We start from the raw sequence: 12,336 nt of genomic DNA, 5'->3' as shown, positions 1-12,336 counted from the left end.
GTAAATAAAAGCCTGAATCTGTTTAAACTCACAGCACATTATATACTCAAGTGACTTTTCTTTCAGTCAGTAGCAGGTCACTGGAGCTCATGAATTCACAGGCAGTTTTAGAAAAATGGGGCAGTGCAGAGAGATTGAGGGTAATCAAATAAGCACTGTGTTTGTTTACCTCACAGGCCTGTTTATTTTCTGTAAATTCCTACAGACCCCATATGGCGATGAATGACGCCTTTCTGAAAAGTAAAGACTGAGCAATTCACATGCTTTTGGCTAATCTAAACACAGGGCTCAGGAAGTGTGTGTCTGTACACTGCCAGTTCAAACACGCCAGAGAGAGCAGAGAACGGACAGCTTTCACTCACACACACACACACACACACACACACACACACACACAAACTCACACACACACACACACACACACACACACACACACACACACACACACACACACACACACACACACACACACACACACACACACACACACACACACACACACACACACACACACACACACACACACACACACACACACACACACACACACACACACACACACACACACACACACACACACACACACACACACACACACAAACTCACACACACACACACACACAAACTCACACACACACACACACACACACACACACACACACACACACACACACACACACACGCACACACACACACACACACACACACACACACACACACACACACACACACACACACACACACACACACACACTCACACTCACACACACACACACACACGCTCCAGGCCTTCCTCACAAAAGTCTTCATCGGTCTTCCTTGCATTCTGTTTCTAAATCCGCTGCTCTACTGTCTGAGCTACAGGAACACAACCATGAGCTCTTTTTCTTTTTTGAAATGGAAAATGGAGGAAAACTCCAAATTGGACACAGGTGAGGGGAGCTCTCTGGTTTCAGATCGTGTCTTTCCTTTTTCTCTTTTCAACTTCTGTGTAGGTTAATGTATGCAAGCTGGAACGTCCCTAGGCCAGTGCGGACGCCTCTGCAGCACGTAAAATGATGCCATGACTGATGGGTTCACAAATGACCCAGACGAGCCGATCCGTGACCCTACGGGGAGCTCTAAGGAAACACTCATACGCCTCTCTGCTACAATAACCCGATTGTTAGCTTTTGCCCAGTTTCTTTTCAGTCTCCCCCTCTCTCTCCCCTGCCTAATTGCTTCTTTTCAAATATATTTTACTGTTATTTTTACTGCCATTTTTAAAACTCGCTGTGAAATATCTTCTAACTTGTTTACTGGTGAGCTTATTACTTCTACATTTCCAAAATATCGTCAAAGGAATGTGGCTTGCTGAATTATAATAGCTGCCTCTGTCCTTTTCATGTTTTTCCAATAGCTTTTCGCCAGACAGTCTTTCCTGCTTTCCCCGGACTATCGTAGCCCCTGGGTAATTTAGAAAACAGATGGAAGCACTTTAACCGTATGGAACAGTAACTCTGGCGAAGGCCCACCGCTGCTGACTTCAACTACTGATACACCTCTGAACCCTTCACAATCAGTCAGCGCCCTGGATGAGCCCAATAGAAAAGCAGTGCTTTCTGAATCCCTCCAGCTCAAAATTCTCATAATTCGAAGGTGTTTGGAGCATCTGCCGTTGGAGCAAGCCTGGATTCGCCCCGGTGGCCCCTGACAGCAGAGGAATGCACTCTTTTACAGGCCTGACCAGCTGAGCCTCCAGGCCATCAGGAGGCCTTCAGCCAGCAATCAATCAATAAAACAATGATAAAATAAAACAATCAGAGACAACAAATAAATCAGCGCTCTGTGTGTGTGTGTGTGTGTGAAGGCTTTAGGAATGTCCCGCAGGTGTCCTGATGGATGAAATACCATAAATACCTTCAGACTGCTGCTTAGTGCTGTTGGTTAGTCTTTTCTCTTCAATATAAACACATTCTGACCAGGCGCTATGAATCCACTTTAGAAATGCCCTAGACTAAATAAATAAAGCATTAGAAATGTGTTGATTTTCGATTTCCTCTCATTTCTTTCATTCTTTCTTTCTTTCTTTCTTTTTATACTTATAATAGAAAGTATTTATTTGCTTTGGCTCATTTTCTTTGTTTTCTAATAAAGGCACTGTCTTTTCAAATACACATATATTTTCCAATACCTTTGCTCCGCGACTTTCAACCTGGCAGAGCGCGAAGTATTGTCTTTCATTACTATTTACGCTATATACGCAACCATCGGCGTTTAAAGAGATTTAAAAAGTCTGAAAGCATTGAAGTGCGTTAAAACGAAACGTTTCTGAAACTTTTGAGCGTAAAATGAGAAAATGGTGGGCAAACTCACGGTCATCCTCCTCTTGGCATTTGACAACGGCCAAAAATGCGACTAGTGTTGCCACAAATAGCAGTAAAGTCCTAGAATCCGCCGACAGGATCATGTCTAAACTGCAGACATGCGGCGTTTCAGGAGCAGAAGAGAAAGCGCTTGGGTTTAGTGTTTTCTCCTAGTGACGGGCATGAAGCATTTAGTCCAGAATGGTGGGCGATGAAGCTGGAGACTCCTGCAGACTGATCCAGGGGCCGCGAGTTTGAGTCCATGCAGCTCTGAATGGAGAGCGTGCATTCGGAAATAAAAGTCCACCCCTTTACCCCCCATGAAGCTGAAATCGGAGAACCTTTGCCCTGCTCTCTCCTCTCGCACCCATTCTTTAAGAGCCCTTCTTTCACGTGCAGCTCAGAAACAGAAGCCCAATAAACCTCTGCCAAGAAAACAGCATTTCAAGTGCAATTATTCACGATCTACGCGTTACGGTCATTCTGAAAGAAAACCCTGCTATGCGGGGATCTATAATGATGTACAGTCAGATCTGTACTGTAAAGGCATAGCTGCAAATGTATTAAAGAGAATAATAATGTTATAGTTTTACATTTCCATAAAGACATTGTTAGCATGTTTATTACATTTTCTTGATTTTAAGTTTAAATCTAAAAATCCACAGTCTTTTAACAACTGAAGTTAGACGAGCTTTCACATTAAACAAATACTTTTTTTTTCTTCTCATTGCAGATCCTTGATGCTACTTATCCAGGGTGTTTCTCTGAGCACACATATCCCTCCAGTAATATCACAGTGCACTGGAAGCTGCATTTATTTGAATGAATCACAGAATTATACGTTTATGCCGTTGTTGTTTTTTTTTGTTTTTTTTGTTTTTTCATTATCTTTTAGAATGTTCCATTCAGAGGTAGATCAGATCCTCCTTCCCTCTCCAGGAATCAGGAAATTTTGCTGCAGTGTCACAAATAGGTTCAGCAAAGCCACTGCTTTGAAACAACATAACAAGTGCTGTATGTAAATTAATATAAATGTTAAGTTCAACTTGACATTTAGCTTCAACCCTAATAAAACATACCTCAACAAGCTAGTTGAGGTCTATAGGATGACTAGAAACTTCCAGGTGTGTTGGTGCAGGTTGCAGAAGCTAAAATCCTGGACATTGACTTGTCAGGAGCAGCACTGAACATTCTTGATATAAACTGATGAGAAACAGGCCATATTATTAATTTTAGATAAAAAAAAAAGTGAAAGTGAAAGGTGTGTGTGTGTGCGTGTGCGTGTGTGTTTTTGTGACAAATGAGGACATAAATTTGTATAATGACAATTACAAGGAGAATTTTCAAAACGCTTATAAATCACACAGAATGGAGTGTATTGAAAATCTGAAATAGTACAAAGTTTCCGGTTTCACTTCATTTTGATGGTCCCTTTAACACACTCTATTGACTAAAAGTAATGTTGCACTTACATTTCTACTAACTCTCATTATAGTGTTAGTAGTGTATTAGTTGACTGGTAGGGTTAGGGTTAGATTAAGTTGACATGTTCTTGCAAAGTTACTTATAGTCAGTAGAATATCTGTTGGGAGACCAACACAATAAGGAGTTAGTAGATATGAAGCAGAGAGTCTACTAATACTCTTATGAGAGTTTGTTGACATCTAGTTGCAACATTACTTAGTGTCAACAGAATGTTCAAAAGGGACCATCAAAATAAAGTGTTACCAAGTTTCCTGTAAGGGGTAGGTTTAGGTGTAGGGTTGGTGTAGGGCAATAGCACATACAGTTTGTACAGTATAAAAACTATTACGCCTATGGCATGTCCCCACTTTTCACAAAAAGAAACGTGTGTGTGCCTGGTATTTCCTACATTATGGGGACCAAATGTTAAATAAGGTCTTTTTTTTTTTTGGTCCTAACGAAAAAACAGAATGAAGTGTTTTGAAAATGTAAAATGCCTGTAGTTTTGTGTGAGGGGTAGGTTTAGGTGAAGGGTTTGGGGTAAGGGGACAGAAAATACAGTTTTGAACGAACTCATAATGATAGGAATACCTGTGTTCAGGTTAGAGATATTCTAGAGATTGGACTTTTTTAGTCATGAATTGCCTGAACTGTTTGCCAAACTGCATAGCTGGAACAGGTGGTGGACAAGCTTGGAAAATGTCGACACTGATCTTATGGCCAGGTGTTATCAGTATACTCCTATCAGACCTAACACTTCTGTTTTCAGCCTTAAGACAGAGCAATCACTTTAACCAAATATTACATGCTAATTAAACATTGTATTTGGATATTTAATGCCCATTTGTTCATTCATATATATATATATATATATATATATATTAGGGGTGTCAACGTTAACGTGTTAACGCATGCGATTAATCAAAAAGATTTAACGCGTTAATATTTTTTTAACGCAGATTAATCGTTTGATAAGGTTTGACCCCAACTTCTTCCCGTCATCGCAGCGCGGAAGGTTATCTATCATTGTGTGATGAGGCTACAGCGAGCCAGTGTTGCCAGGGTAACGGCACAAGTGGGCTATTTTGAAAATACAGTCGCCATGGGCTGCAGTTTTTTGGGCTACTTTTTTAATGTACCGCGGCCGCTCAAAGTGTAGACAAATAAAAATTTAAATAGATCCTTTTACTAATGTGTATTATACTTGAAATGTGTCCCTAGCAACTTAAGAACGGAGAGACGGTTGTAACATCAAACAACATGAGTTTCAGCAGAGCACATGTTAAGGCTTTTACACAGCAGGAATAAACATGACAACAGCCACTATAGATTATATAAGATAATAAACACACGATTACGATAGATATGGTCTGTATGTGATTTTCTTGAGTGGAATGTGTACATCTGAAATGCTAATTTGTGCAGCGATATAAAAGGCTATAAATAGCATATTTTAACAACAGTAAACGAACAAATTCCACATGTGATCGCAAAAGGAAGTTATTACAAACACTCGATGCTGGTTTGAAGTGAGTTCTGAGTAAAAGTGTACTATTAATCTCATAAATTGTCTTATGAAGCATGATGCTAATGTTAGCTCTAATGCAGCTGCAGAACAGGTCCAATTCTTCTTCATAATGCATTTTGTCATAATACTTCATAATAAAAAGAAAATGTTTTTTTGTATTTATTTAGAAATACTTTTGATAATAGTTGGGTAAATGTATACTGAGATTGAAGTGATGTGGCTTGGTAAATGTTTTATTGCCAGTATAAAGGCTGATAATGGCTGAATAAAAACAAAAGAATAATGATAAAAGAATAATGAGGATTATGTCTCATACCTGGCGGAAGAGTGAAAGGTTCTGTTTCCTTAAACTAGTTTGTCATGCATTTCTTTTTCAACACATTTACAGGTAAATCCTAGTATTTTAAATTTGCGATTAATCAAGATTAATCACAGCCCGTGACTGTGATTAATGCGATTACATTTTTTAATCAATTGACAGCACTAATATACAGTATATATATATATATATATATATACACACACACACACACACACACACACACAATAATAATAATAATAATAATAGTTTCTATATATAAAAAAAAGCTATTGTATGCAGATGGGAATATGTATAAACACACACACACACACACACATGTTCGTTTTTGTGAAAAGTGGGGACATCCCATAGGCGTAATGGTTTTTATACTGTACTTACTGTATGTGCTATTGTCCTACACCAACCCTACACCTAAACCTACCCCTTACAGGAGACTGTGCATTTCAACTTTCCCCAAAAAAACCTCATTCTGAGTGATTTATAAGCGTTTTGAAAAGTGGGGACATGGGTCAATGTCCTGAAAAGTCACCTTCACCTTGTAATACCTGCCATACCTTTGTCATTATACACATCTATGTCCTGACTTTTCACAAAAACGCACACACACACACACACACACACACACATACCACATAGGAATGAAAGAATGAGTCTTCCTACTTCACAAATGTAAATATCTGCTGTGGTGAACACAAGATGGTCCTTTGTTAGCAGGAGCTCAGGGAATGATGTGAGGAACACGCGTTTCCTCTCCTTCCAAGCAGGAAGTGGGATGTGTCTGAGACTTTGCTGATGACACAGAGAAAATCATAGACATTAAATTCACTACACAAAAACATACACAGATTTTGGATTAATTGACTGGGAGCTTGCCTGCTCAGATATGTCAAATATTTGAAAAATGTTATGTGATTGTTATAGATTATTTAATAATTTTCTATGCCACATTATAATTATTAATTAGTAATGAAAATGCCATGGGGTGCAACCATTGAATTATTTCACAAATTACATATTAGATTTCCCTACTGTACTGGCTTATATGTTTGAAAAACAATGCCTACATTTATTTTAATCATGATACAAATGCCTTCCTCTTTGTGTAGTAGTGTGCTGGAAGTCCATAAACCTGGCATATCAAAGTTATTATTATGATAATTAATCCAAAGTTCTGTCATGAAACTCTAGATGGCACAGGCCGATAGGTTCTAACTCAATCTGCCATAATGACATCATTATCACATGGCGCAGCTGATTGGTTTCTTTCGCATCGGCAGCCAATGAGCTTGATGCAGTTGCAGTGTGCTTCAGAAACCCTCCACTTCCCCAGCTCCACCTGTATAGGTCTGCAACAGGGTGATTTCACGTATGCTATATACAGGGTTTATTCATATACGTTATATGTGCAGCAGTAGCAGTGACATTTTTTAAAATTGCAGATTCAACTTATGATGTCGAACCAGAGAATCTCTTTTATATATTACAAAAAAGCCATGTCTCTGCCACTTTCTCATAAACATAAGATTTTGTGTTTTGCGATTATATTTCAGCAAGAACAAGCTAAACTGATGCAAAATCACTTACAACGTCTTTAATGCCTCTAGCTTGCTTAGTTAGGGACACTTAATTTATAGCGATATAGTCGACTTGATTGCACAGATACTATTTAAACTGATCTGAGCTGGATGATGATATCACTGAACTGAATGATGAACTGCCTTTAACTGAAAATTGAGTGTTTACTATTGTCCTGTTGCATTATTGACACTGTTATTGACCTATTTGATACTGTAAAGCTGCTTTGACACAATCTGTATTGTTAAAAGCACTATATAAATAAAGGTGACTTGACTTTACTTGACTAATGCTGGTCCAGGAATATTAACAATATTAATGATACCAATTTCAAAACCATGAACAAAAAATATTGGGACTATTACAGTTGACTATTTGAAAATAAAAATACGGAAATTTTTATTTAATTAGTTATTTATTATTGATAATAACATTAAAATAATCCATTAAATCAAACACTCGCTTTCAAATATTCTTCAATTAATTAAACATTGCTTTAAAAAAAGTCAAATGAAAAGTACAAAACAAAACAAAGAAATATATTACGCACAATAGAAAAAGTGGCAGTTCTGTTAGCCTGCATTTACACTACGGATGTTGCAATAATGCAGCACTGACAATAATCATGATATTTAAAAAAGGAAATAATAACATGTTAATAATACGCATGATAATCTGTTTGACACTCCAAGAAAGTGGAGGTATTGCACTTTAATGTTGATTGTCACTTATCATTAAACAGGGGGGAAAAAATCACATCGGCGGAGATGAAAGAGGGTTAAGGCCAGAAGGGATACATATGGGGCATGCACACATCAATATAACATAATTTTTGTCACACTGTACAACAAAAATTCCTGTTATTATCAATGAAGCTGACTACACTGCACAATGAATCTCTTATTTACATTTTGTCTACACACTCGGTACAACCGGTAACACAGAAAAACCGGCATTATCACATTTATATACTTGGTGCCGCAGGACTGGTACTTTTGGCAACACTACTCCCTAGTGTGCTATGAATCGCTGAATGTGTGATTCACTGTGTATCATGTTGTCCTGAGTGCATCCCGGAACTCAGCTCGAGCTCCAGTCTAACCATAATGGCATTAAACAGAATAAGGAAAAATAGATATGACAGATGGGGGCTGAATGCTCAGACTCCTGCTAAACTTCATTTTGTGTGCTATTGCTGGTAGGCATGATGTATGTTGCAGTGCAAATTTCTGGCTTACAGTATATCAAAATTAATAATTAGCAAGTTATTGAATTAATCTTCTGAAGGAGAGATGTTACAATGATGTACTGAGAGTTGTTCTCTGTTCTGGCGGGAATCAGATAAGCCCTTTACACAATCTGACATGGTTGCGGTTGGAATTGAACTGCGGGTTTCGTCTGGCCAGAGGAGAACCGGCCCCCCGACTGAGCCTGGTTTCTCCCAAGGTTTTTTTCTCCATTCTGTCACAGAGGGAGTTTTGGTTCCTTGCCGCTGTCGCCTCTGACTTGCTCAATTGGGGACACTTAAGTTCTAGCGATTATCGTCGAATTGGTTGCACAGATACTATTTACAGTTTTTCTCGATTGCTAACACACTATAACTGATTCATTTGGCCCATTTTTCCAAACCATTCATACAGTTCTCAAAACAAAGACATGTTTCTCAAAACTTTTAACACATTTCACCTGTTTGCACACACGTTCCAATTTGCTCAGTGTTTTCTGCAAAACTCTACACAAAAACGCCATCATTTTGCACAGGTTTAACCATGTTCTCATTTAGAAAACTCAAACACACAATATAATTAACTCCAGCATCAAAAAATTAACACAAACTGCACATGTTTATCCATGTGTGAACAGTAGCAAAACTGATGACACACAGGTCAGAATCTCAGGATGATATGCACAGGAGCACAAGTGATTATGTATTTTGGAAAATGAATACTGGTAGTGGGAGACAAAGAGGAATAGGAGGAGAAAAGAAAAAAATTAAGGGGATGAGGTCAAAGGTCGTTTGTTCCTGATGAAATACAAAGCACTATAGTTGACCACATTCTTCTGCATGGACTGACCGTGAGGGAAGATGGCCTACAGGCTCATCTACAAGGTTTCAATACTACTGACACATACAATATAATTACAGTACATAGCAGCAGTACTTCAGATGAGAGAACTTTCATTATTCTATGTAGAGTAAATAATGTAGCACATGTTGTACACCCTCAAACTCATTACTGTTGAAATGATTTGTAGCCAAGTAGTCCTTACATCTGCTCTATTTTTGCAGAACTGAGAGACGACTGTCCAGGGTAGGCAGAGAAGTCTTTTTTTCAGAAGACTAAGAAACCGCTATAACAAATAAGGATACTACCAATACTGTAATGCAGTTTGGCTGAGGATGCTGAATGAATGAATGAATTTATTTATTTATTCATTCACAGTAACTGACAGTATAGTCCAGTGTGTGTTTACTGTATATTCAGTTGTTTGGTCTTTGAACTTTTCTCTTCTAGTGCTTTTCATCTACTGTAAGATATCTTTACAGTCGTGTAGTGAAAGTAAACTTTTCTTAAAGTTTATTGCTGAATTTTACTGTATCTGCACCCCTTTATTTATGCTGTATATTGTAACAGAGTGCGTTTACATGGACCCTCTTAATGCGATTATAATGAGATTTTGGCGATATTGCGATTATGCTTTACCTCATGTAAACGCAATACTTCGATCTAAATAATACGATTAAGCTTATAATCGCAGCAAGCATAATCGTATTAACATAGGTGGCGTACGCCGATTTTAATCGGAATATACAGGCATGTAAACACCTTACAGTTTTTCTCGATTGCTAACACACAATTCATGAAACAATTCACCATTTTCTCACAACTATAAACACAATCTCAAAATTACACACCAACTTGTGCAAACTTCAAACTTCCAGGTCAAAATCAAATAGTTTAGTCAAAAACATATTCTCTTTTGTCCGACTCAAACTTTGGCCTCAGATGATACACAAACCTGTCAAATACTCAGACTACGTTCCTGTCTAGAGAACACTAGTGAGATCAATTCAAAACACTGTTACAAAAGCCTCCTTTTCGGAAATAGGAATCCTTTTGCTAGTCAATGTCTGTTACAGTATACAGCATAAATAAAGGGGTGCAGATACAGTAAAATTCAGCAATAAACTTTAAGAAAAGTTTACTTTCATTACACGACTGTAAAGATATCTTACAGTAGATGAAAAGCACTAGAAGAGAAAAGTTCAAAGACCAAACAACTGAATATACAGTAAACACACACTGGACTATACTGTCAGTTACTGTGAATGAATAAATACATTAATTAATTAATTCATTCATTCATTCAGCATCCTCAGCCAAATTGCATTACAGTATTGGTAGTATCCTTATTTGTTATAGCGGTTTCTTAGTCTTCTGAAAAAATACTTCTCTGCCTTCCCTGGACAGTTGTCTCTCAGTTCTGCAAAAATAGAGTAGATGTAAGGACTACTTGGCTACAAATCATTTCAACAGTAATGAGTTTGAGGGTGTACAACATGTGCTACATTATTTACTGTACATAGAATAATGAAAGTTGTCTCATCCGAAGTACTGCTGCTATGTGCTGTAATTATATTGTATGTGTCAGTAGTATTGAAACCTTGTAGATGAGCCTGTAGGCCATCTTCCCTCACGGTCAGTCCATGCAGAAGAATGTGGTCAACTATAGTGCTTTGTATTTCATCAGGAACAAACGACCTTTGACCTCATCCCCTTATTTTTTTCTTTTCTCCTCCCATTCCTCTTTGTCTCCCACTACCATGATTCATTTTCCAAAACAGATAATCACATCATGTGCATATCATCCTGAGATTCTGACCTGTGTGTCATCAGTTTTGCTACTGAATGTTCACACATGGATAAACATGTGCTGTTTGTGTTCATTTTTTGATGCTTGAGTTAATTATATTGTGTGTTTGAGTTTTCTAAATGAGAACATGGTTAAACCTGTGCAAAATGATGGCGTTTTTGTGTAGAGTTTTGCAGAAAACACTGAGAAAATTGGAACGTGTGTGCAAACAGGTGAAATGTGTTAAACGTTTTGAGAAACATGTCTTTGTTTTGAGAACTGTATGAATGGTTTGGAAAAATGGGCCAAATGAATCAGTTACAGTGTGTTAGCAATCGAGAAAAACTGTAATCGCAGTATTGCCGCTCTGACCAAAGTGCGCATGCGCTTGTGACATATATGAATAACGTGACACGCACCTGTAATAATACGGAGATTAGAAACGATGGAGGGGAAGAAAGCATCGCATTCTGAGGAAAACACAACAAGCTGCCAGCAGTCTCTGTGCAACATGATCTCACAGAATTCTGTGTAATGTTCACGGACTTAATTAACCCCGAATCTGTGGTGGCATCACGGAATCGCCGAAAATTCCGTGATGGACTCACAGAATGATACCAATGTAAGTCAGTGACAGGCATCAGCCGTGCTACACGCACGGAAACCAGTGAATCCGTGCATGGACCACGGCTGATGCCTTCTGTGAGCCCATCACGGAACTTTCGGCGATTCCGTGATGCCTCCACAGATTCGGGGTTAATTAAGTCCGTGAACATTACACAGAATTCTGTGAGATCAGGTTGCTCTAGTCCTTACCCTCATCCAGAAAGGACGAACAGAACGCGACGGCAGCGTATAGGCAAACAAATTCCATCATATTTCTATCATGGCGCCGAAAAAGCGTGGAATACAGCGATACAAAATCATTATGCATTAGACGTAAATAGATTAAAACAGCGACCAGTAACACTGCTCTTTCTGAGTCCATCATTTGTGCTGTCCAGTGGGGTATGTGAATAATGGCAGTGAAAAAATTAACCACAATTCTTAGCGAATAATAAGAATAATGGAAATTGCATGTAAACGGGAGTAAGAGCTTTGCTCTTGACATGTAAACATCAAAATGCGATTAAGTCCTTACTCTGATTATTGGAAATAATCGCAATATTCGTGCGCATGTAAACGCAGTCATTGACTAGCAAAAGGATTTCTATTTCCCAAAAGGAGGTATTTGACAGGTTTGTGTA

General features: G+C 38.3%; 1 protein-coding gene across 2 annotated transcripts in view; it reads right to left on the bottom strand.

Moving 5' to 3' along the window:
• Positions 1 to 2,705, bottom strand: part of col2a1b (collagen, type II, alpha 1b) — a 44,964-nt gene extending 42,259 nt beyond the window's left edge. The window contains exons 1-2 of one of the 2 annotated variants that reach the window (XM_058791233.1): positions 2,356 to 2,705; positions 1,900 to 1,996 (exon numbers count right to left, since the gene is read on the bottom strand). In XM_058791233.1, the coding sequence (XP_058647216.1) occupies positions 1,900 to 1,996; positions 2,356 to 2,361 (103 nt within the window). In that variant the 5' untranslated portion in view covers positions 2,362 to 2,705. The remainder of the gene's footprint in view (positions 1 to 1,899; positions 1,997 to 2,355) is intronic. The other variant, XM_058791234.1, reaches the window with a different exon arrangement.
• Between the last annotated feature and the right edge of the window lie 9,631 nt (positions 2,706 to 12,336).

Source organism: Onychostoma macrolepis, chromosome 11, assembly GCF_012432095.1.
Source record: "Onychostoma macrolepis isolate SWU-2019 chromosome 11, ASM1243209v1, whole genome shotgun sequence".
NCBI lineage: Eukaryota > Metazoa > Chordata > Actinopteri > Cypriniformes > Cyprinidae > Onychostoma > Onychostoma macrolepis.
This window is presented reverse-complemented; position numbering and strand designations above follow the sequence as displayed.